Source organism: Typopeltis vanoorti, chromosome 3, assembly GCF_054136105.1.
Source record: "Typopeltis vanoorti isolate ZY-2024b chromosome 3, IOZ_Tvanoo_1.0, whole genome shotgun sequence".
NCBI classification, from domain to species: domain Eukaryota; kingdom Metazoa; phylum Arthropoda; class Arachnida; order Uropygi; family Thelyphonidae; genus Typopeltis; species Typopeltis vanoorti.
The window spans coordinates 5,885,507-5,908,185 of NC_143551.1; the positions used below are offsets into that span (position 1 = coordinate 5,885,507).

General features: G+C 38.4%; 1 protein-coding gene across 1 annotated transcript in view; it reads right to left on the reverse strand.

The window, feature by feature from the left end:
* Positions 1-749: 749 nt before the first annotated feature.
* Positions 750-22,679, reverse strand: part of LOC150107881 (claudin domain-containing protein 1-like) — a 153,611-nt gene continuing 131,681 nt past the window's right edge. Inside the window, exon 5 of the mRNA XM_090415408.1 lies at positions 750-1,812. Coding sequence (XP_090271534.1) covers positions 1,558-1,812 — 255 coding nt within the window. The 3' untranslated portion in view covers positions 750-1,557. The remainder of the gene's footprint in view (positions 1,813-22,679) is intronic.

Consider the following 22,679-nt stretch of genomic DNA (forward strand, 5'->3'; position numbering starts at 1 on the left):
AACCTGTTTAATCAACCATTCTACCTTAGATAGGTTCTACTTACACATTACTGAATGCTAACAGTGTATGGTTCTTTCTTAATATCCTCAATTTTTAATGTGGTTCCGACATTGATATCCTCAATTTTTAATATGGCTCTGCCAGCTCTAAGATCTATAAGTTAGAACTGGTTTAAACACGGTCTTGTATAGTTAAGTGTTTTGACTAATTGCTCTCTATTCCATATAAACTTATTTATTTGACTCCCTAATATACCAGCTTTGCAACTTCAAAAACATCTTTGCAAATTCTGTTGTATGTTTCGTTATTTAGTTTGTCATCTTTATAGAAAACCGTGCTGATATAGCTCAAATGTTTTACTTCTTCTATAGGTTCTCCATTCAGGTGCCTATTTTCATAGTCTTCATTTTCTTGTTGCTGATTTTCACAGCAAATTTATTACGACTGTTATTCAAATAGCAAATCCTGCAGATTTCTACTGGATTTGTTTAGGGGTACAACATTATCTGCATAAAGCAAAGAGGTGAACTGAATACAGTGATATGCACAGTAATATTTACTGATATACAGTACAAATATGCATGCATCCCTAAATGGTAAACAAAACCATTCATTAGGAAATAGGTATTTTTAGTGAAAAAAAAGTGATATTTATATCTACACTTAATATTGTCTGACATTAGTATAACATATTCAAATAATAAATACAATAAAATATATATATATTTATATATATATAATTCAAAAATAAGCACTGAAACCCTTTAATAGTAATTGTATATACAGAGGAGATTGCTAAACCAATTGAAGAATACTATTTTTACAAAATTCTATTGACCAAACACAATTCTGCTTTCAGTAGTATGCTGTTATATATTATTCACTTTCTTTTCCATTTTATAGCTATAAACAACAAATTACAAACAATAGAATAATTACATTTTGAAAAACCTTTCACAAAAAATAGAAAAAGAAAAACAAACCTTCTCTCTTGCAGCCTCCCCCCTCTCTTTCTCAAACACACACATGCAGAGTAATTCACAGTCACATATATAAAAATGATAAGGATCATAAACAGTTGTAATAGAAGTACAAAAATATATTTTCTTTGATATCTGTATCAATCTTACATATAAAGTTCTTTGAATAAGTCCTTTCTGATATGATCTTAGTCATCAAATTCTTTTTTTTTTTTTTTGTTTCTTAAGCTGGACACTGCCTAATATATATAAGGACAGAGAATATAAATATACTGCTGAAAATGGACTGAAGACTTTTGTTTTGACACTTGAAAGTTATTCACCTTCTTTTTAATGATGTTTTTTATTGACTAAAAGTGACCCGTAAAATTAAGTCATACCAGATCATTTTCAAGTCACTTGGAAGTTTGTTGTTGGGATGGTTTTGCATCACTAATCGCTTGAGCCTCTGTACACATTTATATGATGAGCTTCTTGGAAGGAAGCATCTTGCTTCTCTATATCATTTTTTGTTAACCTGAAGTAATGTCATTTGCATTGTATTTCATCTTCCTTTTAAGCCACAGCCTTTTATTCTCAGTAAGGCCCATACACAGAATTTGGATAGTAATAAGGGTTTGGATAAGCATACCCATAACCATATGGCTGTCGTTTATCTGGATATACTGGCATTAAGTACTGCATGCTCTTACTGTGTTCCTCTTTTTTTTCCTGCCTTAAGCAACGGGCAGCACAAAGAAACAGAATGGCTGTCATTAAAGTCAGTCCAACTCCAATCCAAGCCAGAATGTATGACCAGCCATAGTAAAACTTGCTGTAAGTTTTTAATACCTGTAAAAGAAATTTTTTTCACATTAAATTTTGTTCCTGCTTAATTCCTTCCAGTTTACAATAAAGAAAGTACTAAAAGCAGCTAAATATCTAGAGTTCAATTTTATTTTATTTATTTATATGTAGACAGCAAAAATGTTTTAGATAAATTGGTTGGCAATTTATCTAAAACAAGAAGGGGTGTTCATAATGGAAGATTTTAATTATGTGGATTGGAAGGATGGGAGCGAATTACAAATGGCATTTGTAAGGGAATAACTAGCTTGCATGTGAATATGTAACAAGAAATTTACACTTTCATAGAAATGTGTCAGCAGTCTTCCACATGAAAAAAAAAAGAAATAATTTATTGACTACTACTAGTTTCACAAAAATTCTTGTGTTTCACATCATCAGTGGAAATACATGAATAAACTAAAAAAACAGATGATAACAGGTAACATACACAATGAAAGATTTTAAAACTTGAATAACAGTGGAAAGTGCACATTATTATTTATATTGGCATTCCATGGAGTCAAAAGACTCATCACAGGAGACCCACTCTATCCATTAAAAATATCTATCATACGTCTCCTTAAATCTATTCACTGTTTAGGGTGCTCACAACCACCTTTAGCAATCCATTCCACTCATTCACTATTCTCCAAGAAAGAACCTAGTCTGCACACACTCCTAGACAGCTTCCAAGTGCGACCCTTTGTTTTTCCCCTACTCGTGTATTGAGAAATTTCTTCAGTTTCAATCTTATACCATCCCTTGAGTAACTTATAAGTTTCTATCATATCCCCCCTGCTCTCCTCTGCCTGTCAGCTAAATTTTGCAACCCACACACCCTCAATCTATTCTCATACGGAATATTCCACAGATCTGTCACCAGCACGGTCACTGGTCTCTGAATCCTCTCCACCACCACCTCCCAAATTCCCAAGAAATGCAGGTAACCAAATCTGTGCATAGTAGTCAACATGTAGGCAAATCATCATAACCTTATAAAAAGGGATAACAGCCTCCCTATCTTTTCTTTTCAGTGTGCTCTTCAGCATCCAAGTAATCCTCTGAGTTATTTTGCCAACTCTTGCAATATGTTCTCTGAATTTCAAATCTTTATTCACCACCATCCTCATATTCCTAGCCTTGTCAATTTTCTGTAAACTAGTACTATCCTTATGATATGAAGTGTATAATCTTTTCATCCTGAAGTGCATTGCCTTACATTTAACAACATTGAATTGACAACCATTGTCCTTTTTCCACACTACAAATTTATTTAAATCGCCTTCTAAGATAATCTGCATCACCTTTATGAACTATTGCCCTCCCTAGTTTGCATCATTGGCAAACCACTGAATGTCCCCCTGCAAATCTGCTATATCATTAATGTACCAGTTAAAGAGTAGTAATCCTAGTACAGAGCCCTGGGAGTACTCCACCATACACCATCCTTTCATGTCTGTTTATCAGCCACCTCCTATCCATGCCACCAGCCTCATATCTATTCCCATTTGCTCCAACTTATATAATAGTTTTCCATGCAGTATACTGTCAAATGCCTTTGCGAAGTCCAGCAGTATCACGGTGTAGCCATTTCCTTTATTCATGCTTTTATTTTATTTTCTTTATTCAATTCTGTGTCACCTTATATAAAATGTGAATAAAGACTTGTTGGTTTGCTGCAAACTACTGGTAACAGTATCCCTTGTTTTTTGTTTTACTGTTGAGAATATTTAATCACTACAGCTGAATCCTTGAGCATTCTAGAGAAAATTCTGTAATCTATGCAGAGTATTTTGGTTTGTTGCCATAACGTGGTATGGCACTAATGCATATGAGAAAAATGGTGAATTTGTACATTAATGATATAGCAGAAGATTTGAAGGGGATATTCAGTGGTTTGCCAATGATGCAAAATTAGGGAGGGCAATAGTTCATAAAGGTGATGTAGATATCTAGAAAGGTGATTTAAATAAATTGGCAGTGTGGGCAAAGGACAATGGTTGTCAATTCAATGTTGCAAAATGTAAGGTAATGCACTTCAGGATGAAAAGATTACAAATTTTGATAGTACTAGTTTACAGAAAACTGATGAGGCTATGGATCTGGGGGTGATGGTGGATAAAGAATTGAAATCCAGAGGACATATTGCAAGAGTTGGCAAAGTTCTCAGAGGATTACTTGGATGCTGAAGAACACATTGATAAGTAATGATAGGGAGGTTATTATCCCTCTTTATAAGGCTATTATTCAGTTGCATGTTGGCTAATGTGCTCAGATTTGTCAGTTGATTTTCTTTTAGATTGGGAGGTGGTGGAGAGGATTCAGAGATGAGTAATCAAGCTAGTAACAGGTCTGTGGAATGTGCCATATTCAGTGAGGATAGCTGAGGAGGATGTTGAGCTCTTGGTTTTTGGAAGTTTTTATTATCACCCTAAAACCCCATAGAGTCAGTGACTCATCCAAGAGGTCCCCATGTCATACACACAGCTCATCATACCACACCTCAAACACTCAAATTCTCTGAAGACATCACATTCCCAGGCACAATCCACAACTCTGCATACAAAAAATCTGCCTCTCACTCCCTTCATTTTTTGTATATATATCCTTCCTATACAGCTTCCAAGGATAACCTCTTTTTATCACTTGATCTCTCACCATTTTCTGTAAAACCTCTTCAACACCAATCCCATAGGTCTCCATCACATCACCCCTCCTCCCATTCAGTAGACTTTGTAGATTGCATCTTCTCAACATTTCCTTATATTTGATATTCCAGAGATCGGAAATTACCCCAGTCAGTTGCGTCTAGATCCCTTCCAACATCTCTTCCTCCCTTTGAAAACCAGGTGACCAAATCTGTGTACAGTAGTCCATGTATGGCCCAATCAGAGCCCCCCATACAACAGAACAAGAATATCCCCACCTCTACAAGTCAATGTCCTCCACATTGCTCCCAGAATTTGTTGTGTTGTCCTCATAATTCTGGCAATGTGATCCCTAAATTTTAGATCCTCATCCACCATCACCCCAGGATCTCCCATTCTCTCCACCTCCAACAATATATCCCCCCAAACATAAACTCTACATCCCCATCTTTGTTTCCAAAAATTTAAAACCTTACATTTTGCTATACTGAATTGACATGCCCACTCTCCTGTACAGATTCATTAAATCTATTTAATTCTTATAAAGCCAAAGCATCTGCCTCGTCCGTTGGGACAGTTCGTCCCAACTTTGCATCAACTGCAAACAACTGAATAACCCCATCCAGATCCTTGGCAATATCATTAACATACAGGTTAAACAGCAATGGCCCTAAAACAGACCTCTGAGGCAGACCACTAGTGACATTCCTCTTAGGGCACATTGTTCTCCATACACAACTTGCCAATACCCATCAGACAGCCAGTCTCCGATCCAATGCACTAATTAATATCCAACCCTATCTGCTCTAGTTTGACCATCAACTTATCATACGGTAATCCATCAAAAGCCCCTGCAAAATCCAAGTATACCACTGTTTATCCCTCTCCTCTGTCCAATGAAGCAGTCACCTCATTGTAATACGCAAGAAGAATGCTTAAGCATGATCTCCCTGCCTCGCCCAGAAAATCCACGCTGTCCATCAAAGATAACACTATTGTTGTCAACCCAATTCTGGATCCTAGTTCTCACCAGCCTCTCCAATACTCCAACCATAATATCTGATATACAGATAGCCCTATAATTTGACCCTTGAGCTCCATCACCTCCTTTATGAAGCACAATTCTGCCCTCCTTCCACTCCCTTGGAACTCGACTCACTGCATGACTCATATGAAACAAATATGTCAAGGCAGATGCCAATTCCCTGGCATATTCCTTCAAATTACATGGTGATATATTATCTTTTATTAATATCAAGTTTGCTGAATTCCTCATATACATCTTACTCACTCACAATCAGTCTCTCCTCCTCTTCATCAACTACTCTCTAACACTCGAACATCACATTCACAAGAATGAAAGACCTTTATGAACTGCTCATTAAATATCTGAAATATATCCCTCTGCAGCAGTTGTGCTATACCATTTTCACATCAGTGTCATCTTACTATAATTTTTTTTTTTTTTTTTACTTGGGCTACATATCGAACAAACTACTCTGGATTTTTCTTTTTTTTTTTGCTATAGCTAATGGCTGCTTATACTGCACTTTTGATACCCATACCAACCAAGTCACCCCACTTACCATTTCTTTGAACTTTTCATGGAATTGATTATTACCACTCATCATATGTTGCCTCCATAATGCATTTTTCCTCAGTATTGCATGCTTAATTTCTTCATTCATCCATTTTACACCTAGCTTATTTAACCTTCTGAACCCTGGAATACATTTAGACATTGCTTCTACTAGACATTTGTGTGTAGAGGCTTAAGTGCTGTGAGGACATCATGTTGGAGACTTAATGGAATGTATACATACAGCACCCAGAAAGGATTAACATAGGTTTAATACTTCCTATATTTCGTCCTAGTCACCAGGACATCTTTGGGGATTACAAAAACAGCTAATGTAACACGAACACAAATATTAAACAATACTAAGCCCAACCATGTGGAAGACACTAAAGTCCTATCTAGGTGGAGCGCCCTCTAAGGGCAGTTGAAGGTGGCCTGGAATGTAAGGTGGGACCTCTGGTGATGAGTTCCTAAATCTTGGAAGCTTAATGCAACCGTATTTATTGAGATTTGGTTGATTTCTGAGAGCTGCTGCTGCTTCTAAGAATAGTCTCTCTTTCTTGAATTTGCTGTGGTGGAGCATGATGGTTTTCTTCCAAGAGACCCTGTGGGTGGTGCCCAAGACATGGTCAGCCAAGCCTGACTGACCATAGTTGTGTTTACAGATGTAAGACTTGTTTTCCTCCAGGCGGATGGATGCTGATCTGCCTGTCTGTCCAAAGTACACCAGCTTACAGGAACAGGGTACTTTGTAAACTCCAGGCAGAGAGAGAGGAGGGAGCTGATCTTTAGTAGAACGGATAAGGGTAGCAAGTTTGCAGTGGGGCTTATGGGGCTTATATGCTGTGTGTAGGTTGTACTTTTTGAGAATCTTGGCTATTTTTTCGGATGTGCTAGGGATGTAAGGTATGGTGATGGCATTTTTAAACTCTTGTTGACAAGAAGGACGGGGAATGGGGGAGGAACTGATTATATTTTGATACCGTGATCGCCGTAGCCATTGGAGAGGAGTGCTGTGTATGTAGTTAAGCTCAGTAGTGAGGGTGGTTCCATTGGAACAAAGATTGTGGGCTCTCTTCGTAAGAGTTTTAATAATGCCATATTGTTGAGAGGGGTGGTGGTGGGAGAGTTTGCGAATGTATCTGCCTGTGTGTGTGGGTTTTCTGTATACAGTGAAGGCAAGTGTATCATTAGGCAGTCATGTGACTACGGTGTCTAGGAAGGGTAAACAATTGTTCTTTTTCTTTTCCATAGTAAACTGGATTCTTGGATGTAAACTGTTGAGATGACTGAGGAAGGAGTCTAACGTGTCTGGGCCATGAGGCCAAATAGAGAGCACATCATCTACATATCTTAGCCAGATAGAAGGTTTGAGTGGGTATTTCTGGGTATTTTTCTTGGAAGAACAAAATCTACAAGCAGATAGAGGGAACCGCCATGGTTCTCCCCCCTCTTGCCAATTTTTATATGGAAGATTTCGAAAAACGAGCCATAGACAGCCCCACGAACTACGACTATCTAGGGAACTAAATAGGCTGGCCTTTTTAAAAAGATGTCGGGATACAAGAGTGATACCGAACTGCATTAAACTAAAGGCCAATTTACATTCCAAAAAAGCCCTCTGCATATATAGCCGTGCCAGCTTTTCATTACTAGTCGGGATACAAGAGTGATACCGAACTGCATTAAACTAAAGGCCAATTTACATTCCAAAAAAGCCCTCTGCATATATAGCCATGCCAGCTTTTCATTACTATGCGAGCAAATCGCTTCTACTCGCCACCCTTTCAGTGACAAACGCAGCCATTGGCTCCTTACATTCAGAGCTCTCCACCGTTTTTAACCCTGAACTGTGGGCATTTCGGAAACTTCCGCACAGAAAGAATTTCAAAAAATAAAAAATAAACACGTCAAGAAATATAACAACCTGGTTAAAGACAAACCACAACCGCAAAATCAATCGCTCCAGACAGTAGTAAAAACCTTTCTTCCAAAAGGCTCAACGACGATTTCTTTCAACCGGCACTTCCTTCGGAGCGACGGCGAAATTACGACCGAGGCATAGGGCGCTCCGAAGGAAGTGTCGGTGCTTGATGTAATGTTTAACATCAAACGTGGGATCGGTCGCTTACCGTCGGAGATAGCTAACAACATCAGACTTCACGTAGCCAACATCCTCGCTCATTCTTCGCCTCCAAAAAGTAATTTATCGTATGCCTAACGCACGGCTCTCCTGAAATTACGCCAAGAAAAAAGTATCGTCATCACCAGAGCGGATAAGGGTAATGCCACAGTCGTTCTTAATACTAGCGAATACAATCGTCAAATGAATATTATCCTCCGAGATCGCGTTACCTACATCCCGCTAGAACACAACCCCACAAAAAAACACAAGTTAAGAAATTAAAAATGTTACTTAAAAAAGTATCTTCCTGCCCCCTCACATCACGAAAAAACTTAAACCTTTCCGTTCCCGTCCCCCCCCCGAATATACGGTTTACCAAAAATCTACAAACCAAATTCCCCACTTAGACCTATACTAGATGCCACCAAGCACCTTGCTACAGACTGTCTAAACAGCTGGCCAACTCTCTTACCCCCCCCCCCTCACTGGAAGGTTCACATCCTCTATAAAAAAACTCTACCCACTTTAAAGCCCTCACAGAAAATTTAACCTTGAATAACGCAGACATATTGGTAAGCTTTGATATCTCTTCTTTATTTACCAATATTCCCTTAACTGTCACCTTATCTATCTTAGAAAACGTTTTTCCGTCTGATATTGTAGATCTCTTTTCCTTTGCCATTAACTCTGGGTATTTTTCTTGGAACAACAAAATCTACAAGCAGATAGAGGGAACCGCCATGGATCCCCCCCCCCCCTCTCACTCCCTCTTGCAATTTTTATATGGAAGATTTCGAAAAACGAGCCATAGACTCAGCCCCCATTCAAACCTTCTATCTGGCTAAGATATAGATGATGTGTTCTCTATTTGGCTCATGGCCCAGACACATTAGACTCCTTCCTCAGCAATCTCAACAGCCTACATCCAAGAATCCAGTTTACTATGGAAAAGGAAAAGAACAATTGTTTACCCTTCCTAGATACCTTAGTTACACGCCTGCCTAATGATACACTTGCCTTCACTGTATTCAGAAAATCCACACACACAGTCAGATACATTCACAAACTCTCCCACCATCACCCCTCTCAACAATATGGCATTATTAAAACTCTTACCAAGAGAGCCCACAATCTTTGTTCCAGTGGAACCACCCTCACTACTGAGCTTAACCACATATACAGCACTCCTCTCCAATGGCTACGGCGATCACGGTATCAAAATATAATCAGTTCCTCCCCCCATTCCCCGTCCTTCTTGTCAACGAGAGTTTAAAAATGCCATCACCATACCCTACATCCGTGGCACATCCGAAAAAATAGCCAAGATTCTAAAAAAGTACAACCTACACACAGCATATAAGCCTCACTGCAAACTTGCTACCCTTATCCATTCTACGAAAGAACAGCTCCCTCCTCTCTCTCTGCCTGGAGGTTACAAAGTACCCTGTTCATGTAAGCTGGCATACTTTGGACAAACAGGCAGATCAGCATCCATCTGCCTGGAGGAACACGTCTTACATCTGTAAACACAAGTATGGTCAGTCAGGCTTGGCTGACCATGTCTTGGACACCACCCACAGGAGTTCTGGGAAGAAAACCACCATGCTCCACCACAGCAAATTCAAGAAAGAGAGACTATTCTTAGAAGCAGCAGCAGCTCTCAGAAATCAACCAAATCTCAATAAATACGGTTGCATTACGCTTCCGAAGATTTGGGAAACACTCATCACTAGAGGTCCCACCTTACATTCCAGGCCACCTACAACTGCCCTTAGAGGGCGCTCCACCTAGATAGGACTTTAGTATCACCCACGTGGTTAGGCTTAGTATTGTTTAATATTTGTGTTCATGTTACATTAGTTGTTTTTGTAATCCCCGAAGATGTTCTAGTGACTAAGACGAAATATAGGAAGTATTAAGTTTAGTTAAGTCTCCAACATGATGAACTTCTATTAGACAGTTCTTGAATATCACACTCCAAGCAGCGCTGATCTCCCATCCAATTCCTTATTCCATGCTAGAAGCTGTTTCGAGAACCTTTCATACTCACCAGCCCTGTAGATCCACATATATCCTTTCCTCACACTCCTGGCAACCATCCAGATAATCGTTTCGTCAATCTCACCAACTGGAGGGAGATTTGACACCTTATTTATAATTACATCGTCTGATGAGGCGATCAAATCCAAGACCTTCAATTCTCGTGAGCCCTCTGTTACATACTGCATGAGGTATTTATCCCTAAAAAACTCGATGGCTATTTTCTTTATTTCGAGTTGCTATCTCATCGTCCCAGTCTATGCCTGCATGGTTGCCTAGTGGCTTTGCACTTCACAACCATATGCCTGGGGAAGGATTGTCCTAGGTTCGATTCCCATCAATGACGTGAGGAGCTGAAAGATCTTCCTCAGCCATAGCCAAGTTAGCCGGTCTTGGGCGTGGACAGCAGGGTTTTTTCTGCCAGTTTATCTGTTGTTTTTCATCCTGCAGGCAGGCAAACTGGTCCGAGGACACACACAGATTACAGTCAGGAATACTGACCTAGCCATAGGTCTGATTCGTCAGCCTATGCCGGTTCCAGAGCCCGGATAAAATTTGGGGGGGACTAGGTGGTACCATGAACTCCCGTATACAGGGGGAATGCTGTATCATCACACGGAATTTATTTTTTTTTATCCCAGTCTATATTCCATAATTAAAACACGCCTATAATGATCACCCTTTTCTTATTTGCTTGCAAATTTGATTATACATTTTATGGTCGCTACTATCTACATTACCAGGTATATAAAAACATTTTACTAAATATTTCATTCTATTCACCTTTATCTCACACCATACTCCCTCATAACCACTATTTCTCCCTTCCACCTCTACCTTGTATGGACATAACTCTTTTTCTGTCATCAATAGCACTTCCCCTCCTTTTCTACCTTCACGAAACACATCATACCTTCGATTCCTGTCAGGATTTCATCTCCTCCAACCATGTTTAGATTAGCCAAAAAACCCAAAACTACATATCAAATCTCAAATCCTCGAGATTTGATAAGTAGCGGAAATGAGAGATCTAGGAGTGATGGTGGACAAGGACCTGAAATTCACGGGCTACAATGCACAAGTTGTGAAGATGTCACCTCGGCTAATGGCACTTATGCAGAGGACACTAACATGCAGAAATAGAGAGGTTATGATGGCATTGTATAAAGCCTTTGATCAGGATTATATGGTGGTCAGTAGTCTTTGGAATGTGGAGTATGAGGACAGATTGAGAGAATGCAAGTTGCAAAGCCTCGTGAATAGGAGGAAGGGCAGAATATGATTGAGTCATAAGCTACTCAGGGGTTGTTATCAGGTTGATATGACAGAGATTTCTCATGGAATGGGAGAAGGGGGGGGGGGTAGAACAAAAGGCCATTGCTGGAAAGTGTATAAGGAGCAGTGGCGGCCTGTACATAAGCATTGCGACATTGCAGCACCCCAAAGAAAAAAATGAAAAAATTAAATTTTGTTTGTGTTTATAAATAATAACAATGCTTACAACATTATATAAATGCAGTACAACATGTTAAAGGTTACAGCTTATTATTATTATTATTATTCCTGATACCTCCAAGGAGTCCGAAGACTCATCGTGGGAGGACATCTACAATTCTCTCTACACCTAACCTCTACTACGAATCATCTCCATCAACGCCATCTACCGCCCACTTCCAACACCACCACAACTAGTAATTTTTGTCTGTAAATTGCGTGTGTTCTGATGGGCCGATTTGTATGTATGCGGGATGAAAAACCCGAGTTTCCGGGAGAAAAAACCCTGCTACCTCCATATGAGATCGGCTAACTCACCTTCGATTGAAATCGACCAGATAAAGATTCCTCCCGTCGCGACGAGAATCGAACTTAGGCCTATTCCAATCGAAGGGCGCAATGTACCGTCGTTCTTCCAATTGCGCTACGGAGGCATTAATGTTTTGACATTGATTGATTAGTTCATAATTCGAATTGATCGATTAACGCCGATATTCGTTTGCTCTTATCATTGCATGTTACATCATTCCCAACTGTAACTGCTCAAACGGCAGTGCATTTTTAGTAAGCTTGCGCGCCTTATTTCTGTGAGATATGAAATGTTTATTATTGGTGTGTGTGCCTGGTGAACTATATTTTGTAAATCTTATTTTATTTTGTTAAAATAACATATAATTATTTTACTTAAATTAAGGGGATATTGAATCCCACATAGTTTTAAAACCGAATAAGAAACTCAAAGATTGGAATCAGAGAGTTTCTTGCCGAATATAGTAAACTATAAAGTATCGGCGGACACTAGCGTTAGCCAATGCAAGTGATCCTAGTACATAGTACATAGTACATTACTGGGCAACTCGTTGCAAAGGTGGAGGAAGAAGTTCAGATCGCTATTCTTAGGTATTTTCCATAATGTAAAAACACATTTCCTAGGAAATGTATGCTGTTATTACATTATGGAGGGAGGTCACTACCCAGACCGGTTTCAGCCTTTTTTGAGGCTTCATCAGTGAGCAGCTAGACCTAATACCAAAGTGTATAGCGAAAAGAACTTATGTACTTTGCGAACGAGTTTTCCAAACAGGTGCAACCATTAAGTTACTAAAGTATAAAGAGCTAATTTATTCGGTTTTAAAACTATGTGGGATTCAATATCCCCTTAATTTAAGTAATGTTTTCATTGCCGAAATGAAGCTTATTAGCTCTTTATACTTTAGTAATATAATTATTTATTTATTATAGATACAAGGTTGAATTATGATGAGAGTCACTGTTGAAAATATGAAAAGAATAATATTTTTTCAATTATCGTTACACGAAACAAATGCACTGCGATCTAACGCCGATATTTGTTTGCTGTCATTGCATGTTACGTCATTAGATACACTGCCGCTTGGGCAGTGTATCTTATACCTGCCCTCGTTATTTCTGTGAGATATTATTATTATTATTATTATTATTATTATTATTATTATTCCTGATACCTCCAAGGAGTCCAAAGACTCATCGCGGGAGGACACCTACAACTGTCTCCTAACCTCTACTACGAATCATCTCCATCAACTCCAGCTACCGCCCACCTCCCACACCACCACAACTAGTAGTTTTTTTTGTCAGTAAATTGCGTGTGTTCTGAAAGGCCGATTTGTATGTATGCGGGATGAAAAACTCGAGTTTCCGGGAGAAAAAAAAAACCAGCTACCTCCGTATGAGAAAGGCTAACTCACCTTCGATTGAAATCGACCAGATAAAGATTCCTCCCGTCGCGACGAGAATCGTTTATTATTGGCGCGTGTTCGTGGTGAACTATTTTTTTGTAAATCTTATTTTATTTTGTTAAAATAACATATAATTATTTATTTATTATAGATACAAGGCTGAATTATGACGAGTGTCACTGTTGAAAATATGAAAAGAATTATATTTTTTCAATTATCGTTACATGAAACAAATGCACTGCGATCTAACGCTGATATTCGTTTGCACTTGTCATTGCTATTGATACGAAACTTTTATTATTGGTGTTTGTTCGTGGTGAGGATGAAAGATTTTTAATAAAGCAATTTTTAATATGTAAATTTATTTATTAATAAATTCGTTAATGATTAGGGAAAAAAAGTGTTTTTTTTTTTTTTTTTTTTGTATATGCAGGCACTCCCAGAGCCGGCGGAAGCGGGCATTCAGGGCATGCGGGCGTCGCTATGATGGGGGTGCCGCCGCTAGTGGCGGTTCATAAGTTAATTTTTAAGAAACAAAATTTTTATCATAAAAACAAAAAATTCTTAGAATGATCAATATTAAAATAAATAAGGCCGGATAACAGAATAAAAATTTAAAAAAAAAAATGTATATTGCCGCCTCTTTGATCAGCCGGCTTTTACAATTTGCAGCTAGAGCAGGCTAAATGTTTGCCTGCAGAATGTTGTGTCTACTGCAATCTATCTAAAATGAAACGGTAAACGGTTTTTATGCGCAGAAACGAATTTTCGTACAAAACATTTGTAGCTAGTTAACTAGTCATATGGTACACATCTCAGTAGCCTACTGATAGTAGCGCAGTGCGGACTATTATTTCGTCTATGTGTCGTGTTGTGTAATAATTTCTTGTGGATATAAAATTGAAATGGAATCAAAAATTTAAAAAAATTATTCGGTGCACAAAATCGTAAGCGTCATGCTGCGAAAGAAGCAGATATTAAGAAACAAACTGCGGCTCTTAATAAATTTGTTAAAATATTAAAAAATATTCTGATGCAGATTGTAACCAACTCGATACATCAGAAATCAGAGTTGAAAAACCGTGCACATCATCCAGTTTTCACGAAAGTACTATTGGAACTATTGAACAAGATAATTGAACATGATTTAAGTAAAAAATAGTTAGGATTTAGTCAACTACAACAAGATTTAGTTGTAGTTGACCACAAAACTAACACATTGCTAGTCTCTGTAAATTTAGAACATCCAGCTGAATGGGGAAATGTTGATGAAAAATTACGAGCTGTTTTAATTGAAATGGAGCCTGTTCAAAATAAAAATATAATATATCCCAGAGATACATATGGTCGTAAATTTAGCGCCACGTATTATATTAGAAAAATGGGAGCTCATGCCAAGAACATGGCTCATTTATTCCGAAACTTTAAATTCTGTTTTTTTGCAAACTTGTCGCACCTACTGAATCAACTGAATCACCTACTGAGTCTTGTAGAAGGTTATAACGATTGAGGAAATGTAAGCACAACTTTACATAGACATGAGACTAGTTTAACTCACATGAAAAATTTCTTTAAATGGAAGTAACGTCATAAAAATTAAAAAAACAAAACAAAACTACTATTGATTTCCAGACTCAAAGCATGTATGAAATGGAAAAGAAACATTGGACGAGTGTTTTAGAACGCTTGATGGAAATAATAAAATTCCTTGGTAGTCGAAATTTAGCTTTTCGCAGATCATCTGATACATTATATGAAAGGAATAACGGCAATTTTTTAAAATTAGTGGAACTGTTTGTTATGTTTGATCCCGTAATGGAAACTCATGTTGAAAGGGCCCTACAACGAATACAATAGGGTACACTATTTGAGTCAAGACAGTCAAAATGCAATATTGGAAACTTTAAGTAACGCAATCAGGGATACAATTTTATTATAAATTCGAAAATCTAAATATTATTCCATAATTTTAGACTGCACACCTGATGCAAGTAAAACAAAACAAATGACCATTATTATTCGCTTTGTTTCCTGTGACAATGGAATTGTCAAGATCAGGGAAAACGTTTTGGGTTTTGCAGATATATCAGATTCGAACGGACGTGGTTTATGTGCAACAATAATGGAACAACTGGAAAAATGGAACATTCCCATTGAAGACATGCGAGGTCAAGGGTATGAAAATGTGGCAAATATGAAAGGGAAAAAACATGGGCTCCAAAATATGCTTTTGAAGAAAAATCCTCGAACGTTTTACGTGCCGTGTGCTGCTCATACTCTAAATTTAATCATTAACGATGCAGCCAAAGTGAATGCAGATACAATTAGTTTCTTTGCAATTATTCAAGAAATATAAAATTTCTTTTCATTCTCTTACAAACGTTGGGCAATCCTTTTAAAGTTCGTAAAAAAATTAACATTGAAACAGCTCAGAAACCCGATTGGAAAGTAAAATTAATGCAATCCGCCCTCTACGATATCAGTTAGGTGAAATTTATGATGCACTTTTTGAAATTTTAAATAATGAAAATTTTAATAAAGAAACTCAGCATGAAGCACAAACATTATGTGCTAAAAGAAAGGATAAATTTATTTGCTTTCTTATAACTTGGCATGATTTACTTAACAGAATAAACCCTGTGAGTAAAATGCTTCAAGACAAAAATATGAACATTACACTTGCTTTAGAATCTATCGAAAACTTAAAAATATTCTTACAAGAGTATCGATCAGATACAAATTTTAAAGAAGTTATAAAAACGGCAAAAGAACTGAGTGAAGAGGTGGATGGAGAACAGGAATTTAAAACTGGTACGGAAGTTCGACGACGAAAGATGACACGACAATTTGACTACGAGCTTCATGACGAAACGCCACGATCGCCAGTAGATAAATTTAGAGTGAATGTGTTTTATACACTTATAGATGTTGCAATGTGTTCGTTAATAGAACGTTTTGAACAACTAAAAACATATTATGATAATTTCAATTTCTTGTATAGATTACTACACATTAATAACGAAGACTTACGAATAAATTGTGAGGATTTAGAGATTCTCTTGAAGGACTGCGACAATAAAGACGTAAATGGAATAGAACTATATGACGAGTTATGTGCTTTCCGGGATATTTTTCGGAATGATAATTTAAATATTCAAAAGCTCTTTTGATATTCTTAATTTTATTGTGTCCAATAATTTATCTTTCCCTAACTTTTCAATTGCTTTAAGAGTACTATTAACCTTACCTGTTAGTGTAGCGAGCGGTGAACGTTCCTTTTCCAAGTTGAAATTGATTAAAACCCACTTAAGAACAAGTATGTTACAGTAAAGGCTTGTTAGTTTGGCGTTAATAGCTATTGAAAATTATATATGTGCCAAATTAAACGTTAAGACCATTATTGCTAATTTTGTGAATATGAAATCAAAACCTTGAAATTTTAATAAAAAAAAATTTCACGTATATTTATGTAATTTAATATATTTTCTGTTATTCTGTAAAGATGTCATTTTTTGAATACTCATATTAAATGTTCTAATTATTTCTGAATTCTTTTCTTATTTTCTCATCTATTTTGAGTTTCTTTTATTTTTCTAAAAGAGAGTTCCACTTATAAAAATTAGTAAAAAAATTTTGCAAGTTACTAAGAATTTAGTAACTTGTAAAATGCAAGGATTTTTTAAACTTTAGTTGAAATAAATTTTAACTTTAATTAAAATTCATTTTAATTTTGTTAGCAATTCGGGTCCGTGAGAAGACTATAATCCCTGTATCATTATATTCAACGATTAAAGTGAAGTGGCTTTATAAAAATTTGCTTTAACTTTTGAGAATTTTTTGAATATTCTGGTTTTTAACGATTATCCTGCCTAGCCACCATCCCGCGGTTCGTTACATTTAGCGAACGAACGTGTTGCTGTTCCGTCAAAATTTATTTAAGAAATTTCAAATAATTAAAATTTTTATTATCGTAAAAGAACCACACTCCCCCGGATCGTTACAGGGGCGCTTAGATAGAAATTGCATACGGGCGCCAAAGACCCTAGCGCCGGCTCTGAGCACCCCCCCCCCCCACACACACACACAATTAAAATTTTCACCGGCTGCCACTGATAAGGAGGGTGTGAGTAGAGGAGTTAGTAGCAGGTTCTTTGCATGGAGAGTGGCTGGTGAGTGGAATGTACTGCCTGAGTGTAGACACATTGAATCAGTTTAAGACATGGTTAGATGAGCACTGTATGCAATAGCATGGACATCTCATGATTAGTCTCTGACTTTATGGAGGTCAGATGTTAATAGTAATAATAATAATAGTAGTAGGCTGAACATGCCTTGAGGGTACATATCAGGAAATTGATGATGATTTATGACTTGTCACTGATTTCAAATCCTATCTATAGTTTTGCTGATAACACTATGCAATCCTCTTCTTCATTCAAACCTTGCATTACTCAAATGATTTGCAGTTCATCATCATCTTTCATGAATATTGTTATACACAATAATCCCCTTATGGTGAGGTGAGGATAATCTATTGCTCAATGCTACCACAACACAATCCTATCTTATTTGTTAAAAACAAGATGTTACTTGACTCTTCCTTAGTTTTGATAATATTCAGATCATTAGTCAAGACCATACATATCTTCTTTGTATGACTTGTAGCCCTTCCTAGTTCAAGTGCATCACATCCATAGCCTCCTCATCATCCAAAAAACTTAAGGCCATCCTCTGTTCAAAATGCTACTTCTCATCTGTACAACTGGTTTATTTCTACCTCCAATAACAATCGTCCTTTCCTAGTGTTACACAACACCATTCTCAGGCATGTTATACACTAACAAAGTTCTCATATATATGTGAGAATTTGTATATATATATAAATATATATACAAATTTCAAATCTACTCAACCTTAGGTTAGCAGTTTAACATTTCGACTGGTGCTCACCAAAAATTCTTCCTCTATAAATGCTTGATGTCATCTAGAAGACAGCAATCCATTTAAAAGATAAATGCTCTTATGGAGCTCTCTCCATCACTTTTTCGTTGATGCTCTCTTTCTGCATCATGTCCTTTTTTATAGCATTGTTATAGGCACTGCCTGCTAAACTAGCAATCAACTAGGTTTTCCCTTAAACTTGTAAAACACAAGCATCCATTGGGCAATGTTCATACATTCAGCTTCAATATTATTAAACCAACTTTGCATCCTCCTCCAATCTTTCACCTACATATGTTCTTTGGGACTTCCTTTCCCATACTGTTTTTCTCAACAACTATAACTTCCAGCTGTTGTGAAGGCTGGATATTAATAAAGCTGTGCCTCTGTTCAAGTAGTTTAACTGCAGTGCTGGCCTCGACATGTTTACACAGTCAATAACTACATGAATGTCAAGCACTAATTGTTGAAATAATATTTAGATATTACTGAAATAACATGGATACCATATTTCCTTTACATAATTGCCAGCCTGGTTGGCCAAGGGGTCATCATATTTGTTCTATAACCATCAAGTTGCAGTTTTGAATCCTGTTGTGGACAAGAATGTTTGTGTGATCATCTTTAAGTGGGTGATGATTTCCTCAATTTAGTATGAGATCACTGGCCTGCTGACTGGAGGTCTGAAGTTATCATCTACACTATCCTGAAGCTATCATCTACACTTTTCATGCAGTGTCCCTGCTGTTCACTCTGACTGCAAAAATATACATATCAAAATTAATTTAATAAAAGGAAAAAAATCCCTAGCTCATCTACAGTACCAACTTTCTTCTTCTGCAGCTTCTCCCACTTAAGTGGGGTCACTGTTGATGATGAGTCTCCTCCACATCCTCCTGTCTTGGGCTGTCACCACAACATCCAAGTTCTTCATCCTCAAGTCCTCTTCTACCAGCTCCCTCCATCTTTTCTTTGGCTGCCCACACTTCCTCCTTCCTTGCACATCCATCTGCATGACCCTTCTTCCCACATATTCGTCCTCCCTCCTCATCACATGACCAAACCATCTCAACCTTGCCTCCTGTATCTTCGCTCCTAAGTTCGTAACTTTCACTGTTCCGCTTACATAGACATTTCTCAGATTATCCTTTCTGGTCACACCGCACATCCACCTAAGCATTCTCATCTCTGCTACTTCCATCCTGCTGATGTTATTTTTCCTCAGGGCCACAATTTCTATAGCATACGTCATAGCTGGCCTCACTACTGTCCTATAGATTTTGCCTTTCAGATTGATCGACACCCTCTTATTGCATAACACTCCAGCCATCTCCCTCCAGTTCCTCCAACCTGCTTGTATCCTGCATCCCACTTCCTTCTCAGCTCCTCCATCTCCTTCCACTGTTGAACCTAAATATCTAAAGTCCTTCCTGATGACATTTCCTTCCAGCTCCAGATCTGTCTCCTGTCCGCCACCCACTGTGCAACACATATACTCTGTCTTACTTCTGCTCAGTCTCATACCTCTCTCTTCCAGTATTTTTCTCCATCTTTCCAGTTTAGTTCCCGCTTCTTCTCTTGAATCTGCACACAGCAAGATGTCATCTGCATACAACATTGTCCAAGGTGCGTCTTCTCTCACCTCCTCCGTCACCACCTCCATCACAATGTTAAACAGAAACGGACTTAATGCTGACCCTTGATGCAAGCCAACTGTTTCTTGAAAACTTTCTGTCTATCCCAGACAGGTCCAAACACTTGTCTTCACATTTCTGTACATCTCCCACACCAACCTGACATATTTCTCTGGAACCTTCTCCCTCAGACACTTCCAGACTTCTTGCCTTGGCACTCTATAGTATGCTTTTTCCCAGATCAATAAATGCCAGATGTAGCTCCCGTTGTTTCTCTCGAAACTTTTCCGTCATCTGCCGTAACCCAAAGATTGCATCTGTTGTTGATCTACCAGGGATGAAGCCAAATTGTTCCTTTGCAATCTCCACCTCCTTCGTCAATCTTCCATCAAGAACCCTTTCTAGGATTTTCATTGTGTGGGACATCAACTTTATCCCTCTGTAATTTTTACAGTCTTGTGCATCCTCTTTACCCTTGTAGATGGGGACAAGAGTACTCTCCCTCCATTCTTCGGGTATATTTTCCTGTTGGCAAACTTTCATGAACAGATCCCACAGCAGGTCAATTCCCTCTTCCCCCAGTGCCTTCCATGCATCCATTGGAATCCTGTTGGGGCCCATCGATTTTCCATTCCTCATCCTCTTCATGGCCTCCATCACTTCCAGTCTACTGATGTTTTGCACCATCCCCTCAGAAGGCTGCCCATCTCTCTGTGAGTCCTTGCATTTTCCTCATTCAAAAGTCCTTCAAAGTATATTCTCCATCTGTTTCTTATGTACACATCTCTCCATAATACTCTTCCTTCAGCGTCTTTGATCTGCCTCTCATGTAAGATGTCCTTTGCTGCTTTATTTCTACATTTCACTAGTTGGTAAATTTTTCACTGTCCTTCCTTTGTTTCTAATTGATCATACAGATCGTGGTATGCCATGGCCTTCGCCTGTGCCACAACTCTCTTGGCTTCCTGCTTTCTCTCTCTGTACACCTCTCTATCACACCTCTGTACACCTCTTCCACTCTTGACTCATCCCACTTCTGCTTCGCCTTCGTCTTAGCTGTCACTGCCACATGTACATTATTATTCTACCACCAACCCTCATTCTACTCTCTAATTTTTCCAGATGTCTTACCAAGCACCTCGATTGCACAGCTTAGGATTACTTTTGAATTATGTTTCCACCAATCTTGTACACTTTCCAGTCCATCTGAAATCCTCTCTAACACCCTCTCTCTAAAACAATTCCTCACACTCTCTTCTTTTAAGCGAAACCAGTTAATTGTCTTCATCCCATGGCTTCCAGAGGTTCTTATCTTCGATCTTATTTTAAAGTCTGCGCACAGCAGTCGGTGTTGCTGTGCCACCTGATCTGTTGGAATTACTTTACAATTTCTCACAACCTTAAGATGTTTTCTTCTAGTCAAAATGTAGTCAATTTGTGAACTGTTGTTACCACTCCTAAATGTTATGAAATGTTCTTCCCTCTTGTAGAAAAATGAGTTCACAGTTGCCAGATCAAACGCTACTGCAAAGTCCACAATCCTCTCTTCTTCCTGGTTCATCATTCCCACTGCATGGCCACCATGCATCCTTTCACAGTCTCTATTCTATCTCCCTATGTGTCTGTTCAAGTCTCCTCCAACAATCACCATCTCGTTTTCTTCCAGTTCTCTCATTTCTTCATCTAACACATTTCAGAACTCATCTTTCTCCTCTGCTATACAGCCAACTTGCAGGGCATATACACATAATACGACCACCCTCTCTTCTCCAAGACCTAATTTCATTCGCATGATCCTATTGTTTCTTCTACCCACTTCCAGTACTTCGCCCTTCATTCTGCCACACACCACAATTCTGACATCATTTCTTCCCTCGTTATTCGCTCCAGAGTAGAACAATTTATATCCATCTCCCAGTTCCTTTGCCTTTCCGCCTTCCACCTTGTCTCCTGCACACATAAAAGTCCAACTTCCTCTTCCTCATCATGTCTGTCACCTCTCTTCCCCTTCCAGTCATGCTTCCAACATTCAGTGTTCCCACTTGCAACATCCTCTCCACCCGCTGGGCTCGCTTCTTTAACTGCACCTGCCCTTGATGCGGTAGCCCTCATCCACTTCTCGCAGCTGTAGGGCGATGTGGCTGCACGTCGCTTAAGGGTATGCCCTAGCCCTTATATCATTTTCTCTTTGACTCATATCATAGCTAGAGCTGGCAGTGAAGTTTTATGACCGGATGCCCTTCCTGACATCAACCCTCGACATTTATCTTGGCTTGGGACCGGCACCTATTGAGGCTAGCTTGCCTCCTTGGGTGGGAGCCACAAAAAAGCTTTATAATATGCTCAATTAACTTCAATATGCTGTCCACAATTACCCCCCCCCTACACACACACACACACACACACACACACACACACACACACACACACACACACACACACACACACACACATCAGTTCCTGGCCTCTCAATTTCTTGCAGTCCAGTTCCATGAAGGTAATAAGTAGTTTGTAATCTCTTCTTGAGAAAGTGCATGAAGTAATACCATTCCACATTAAACTGGTAGTTGTTATTCCTTGCACATACTACCAGCTCATTTAAGTGATTTTGCAGTATCTCTATTATTAATGCTATTATCATTTCTTGGGCATCTCCATGGAGTCAAAGCCTCGTTGTGGAAGCCCCTCTAT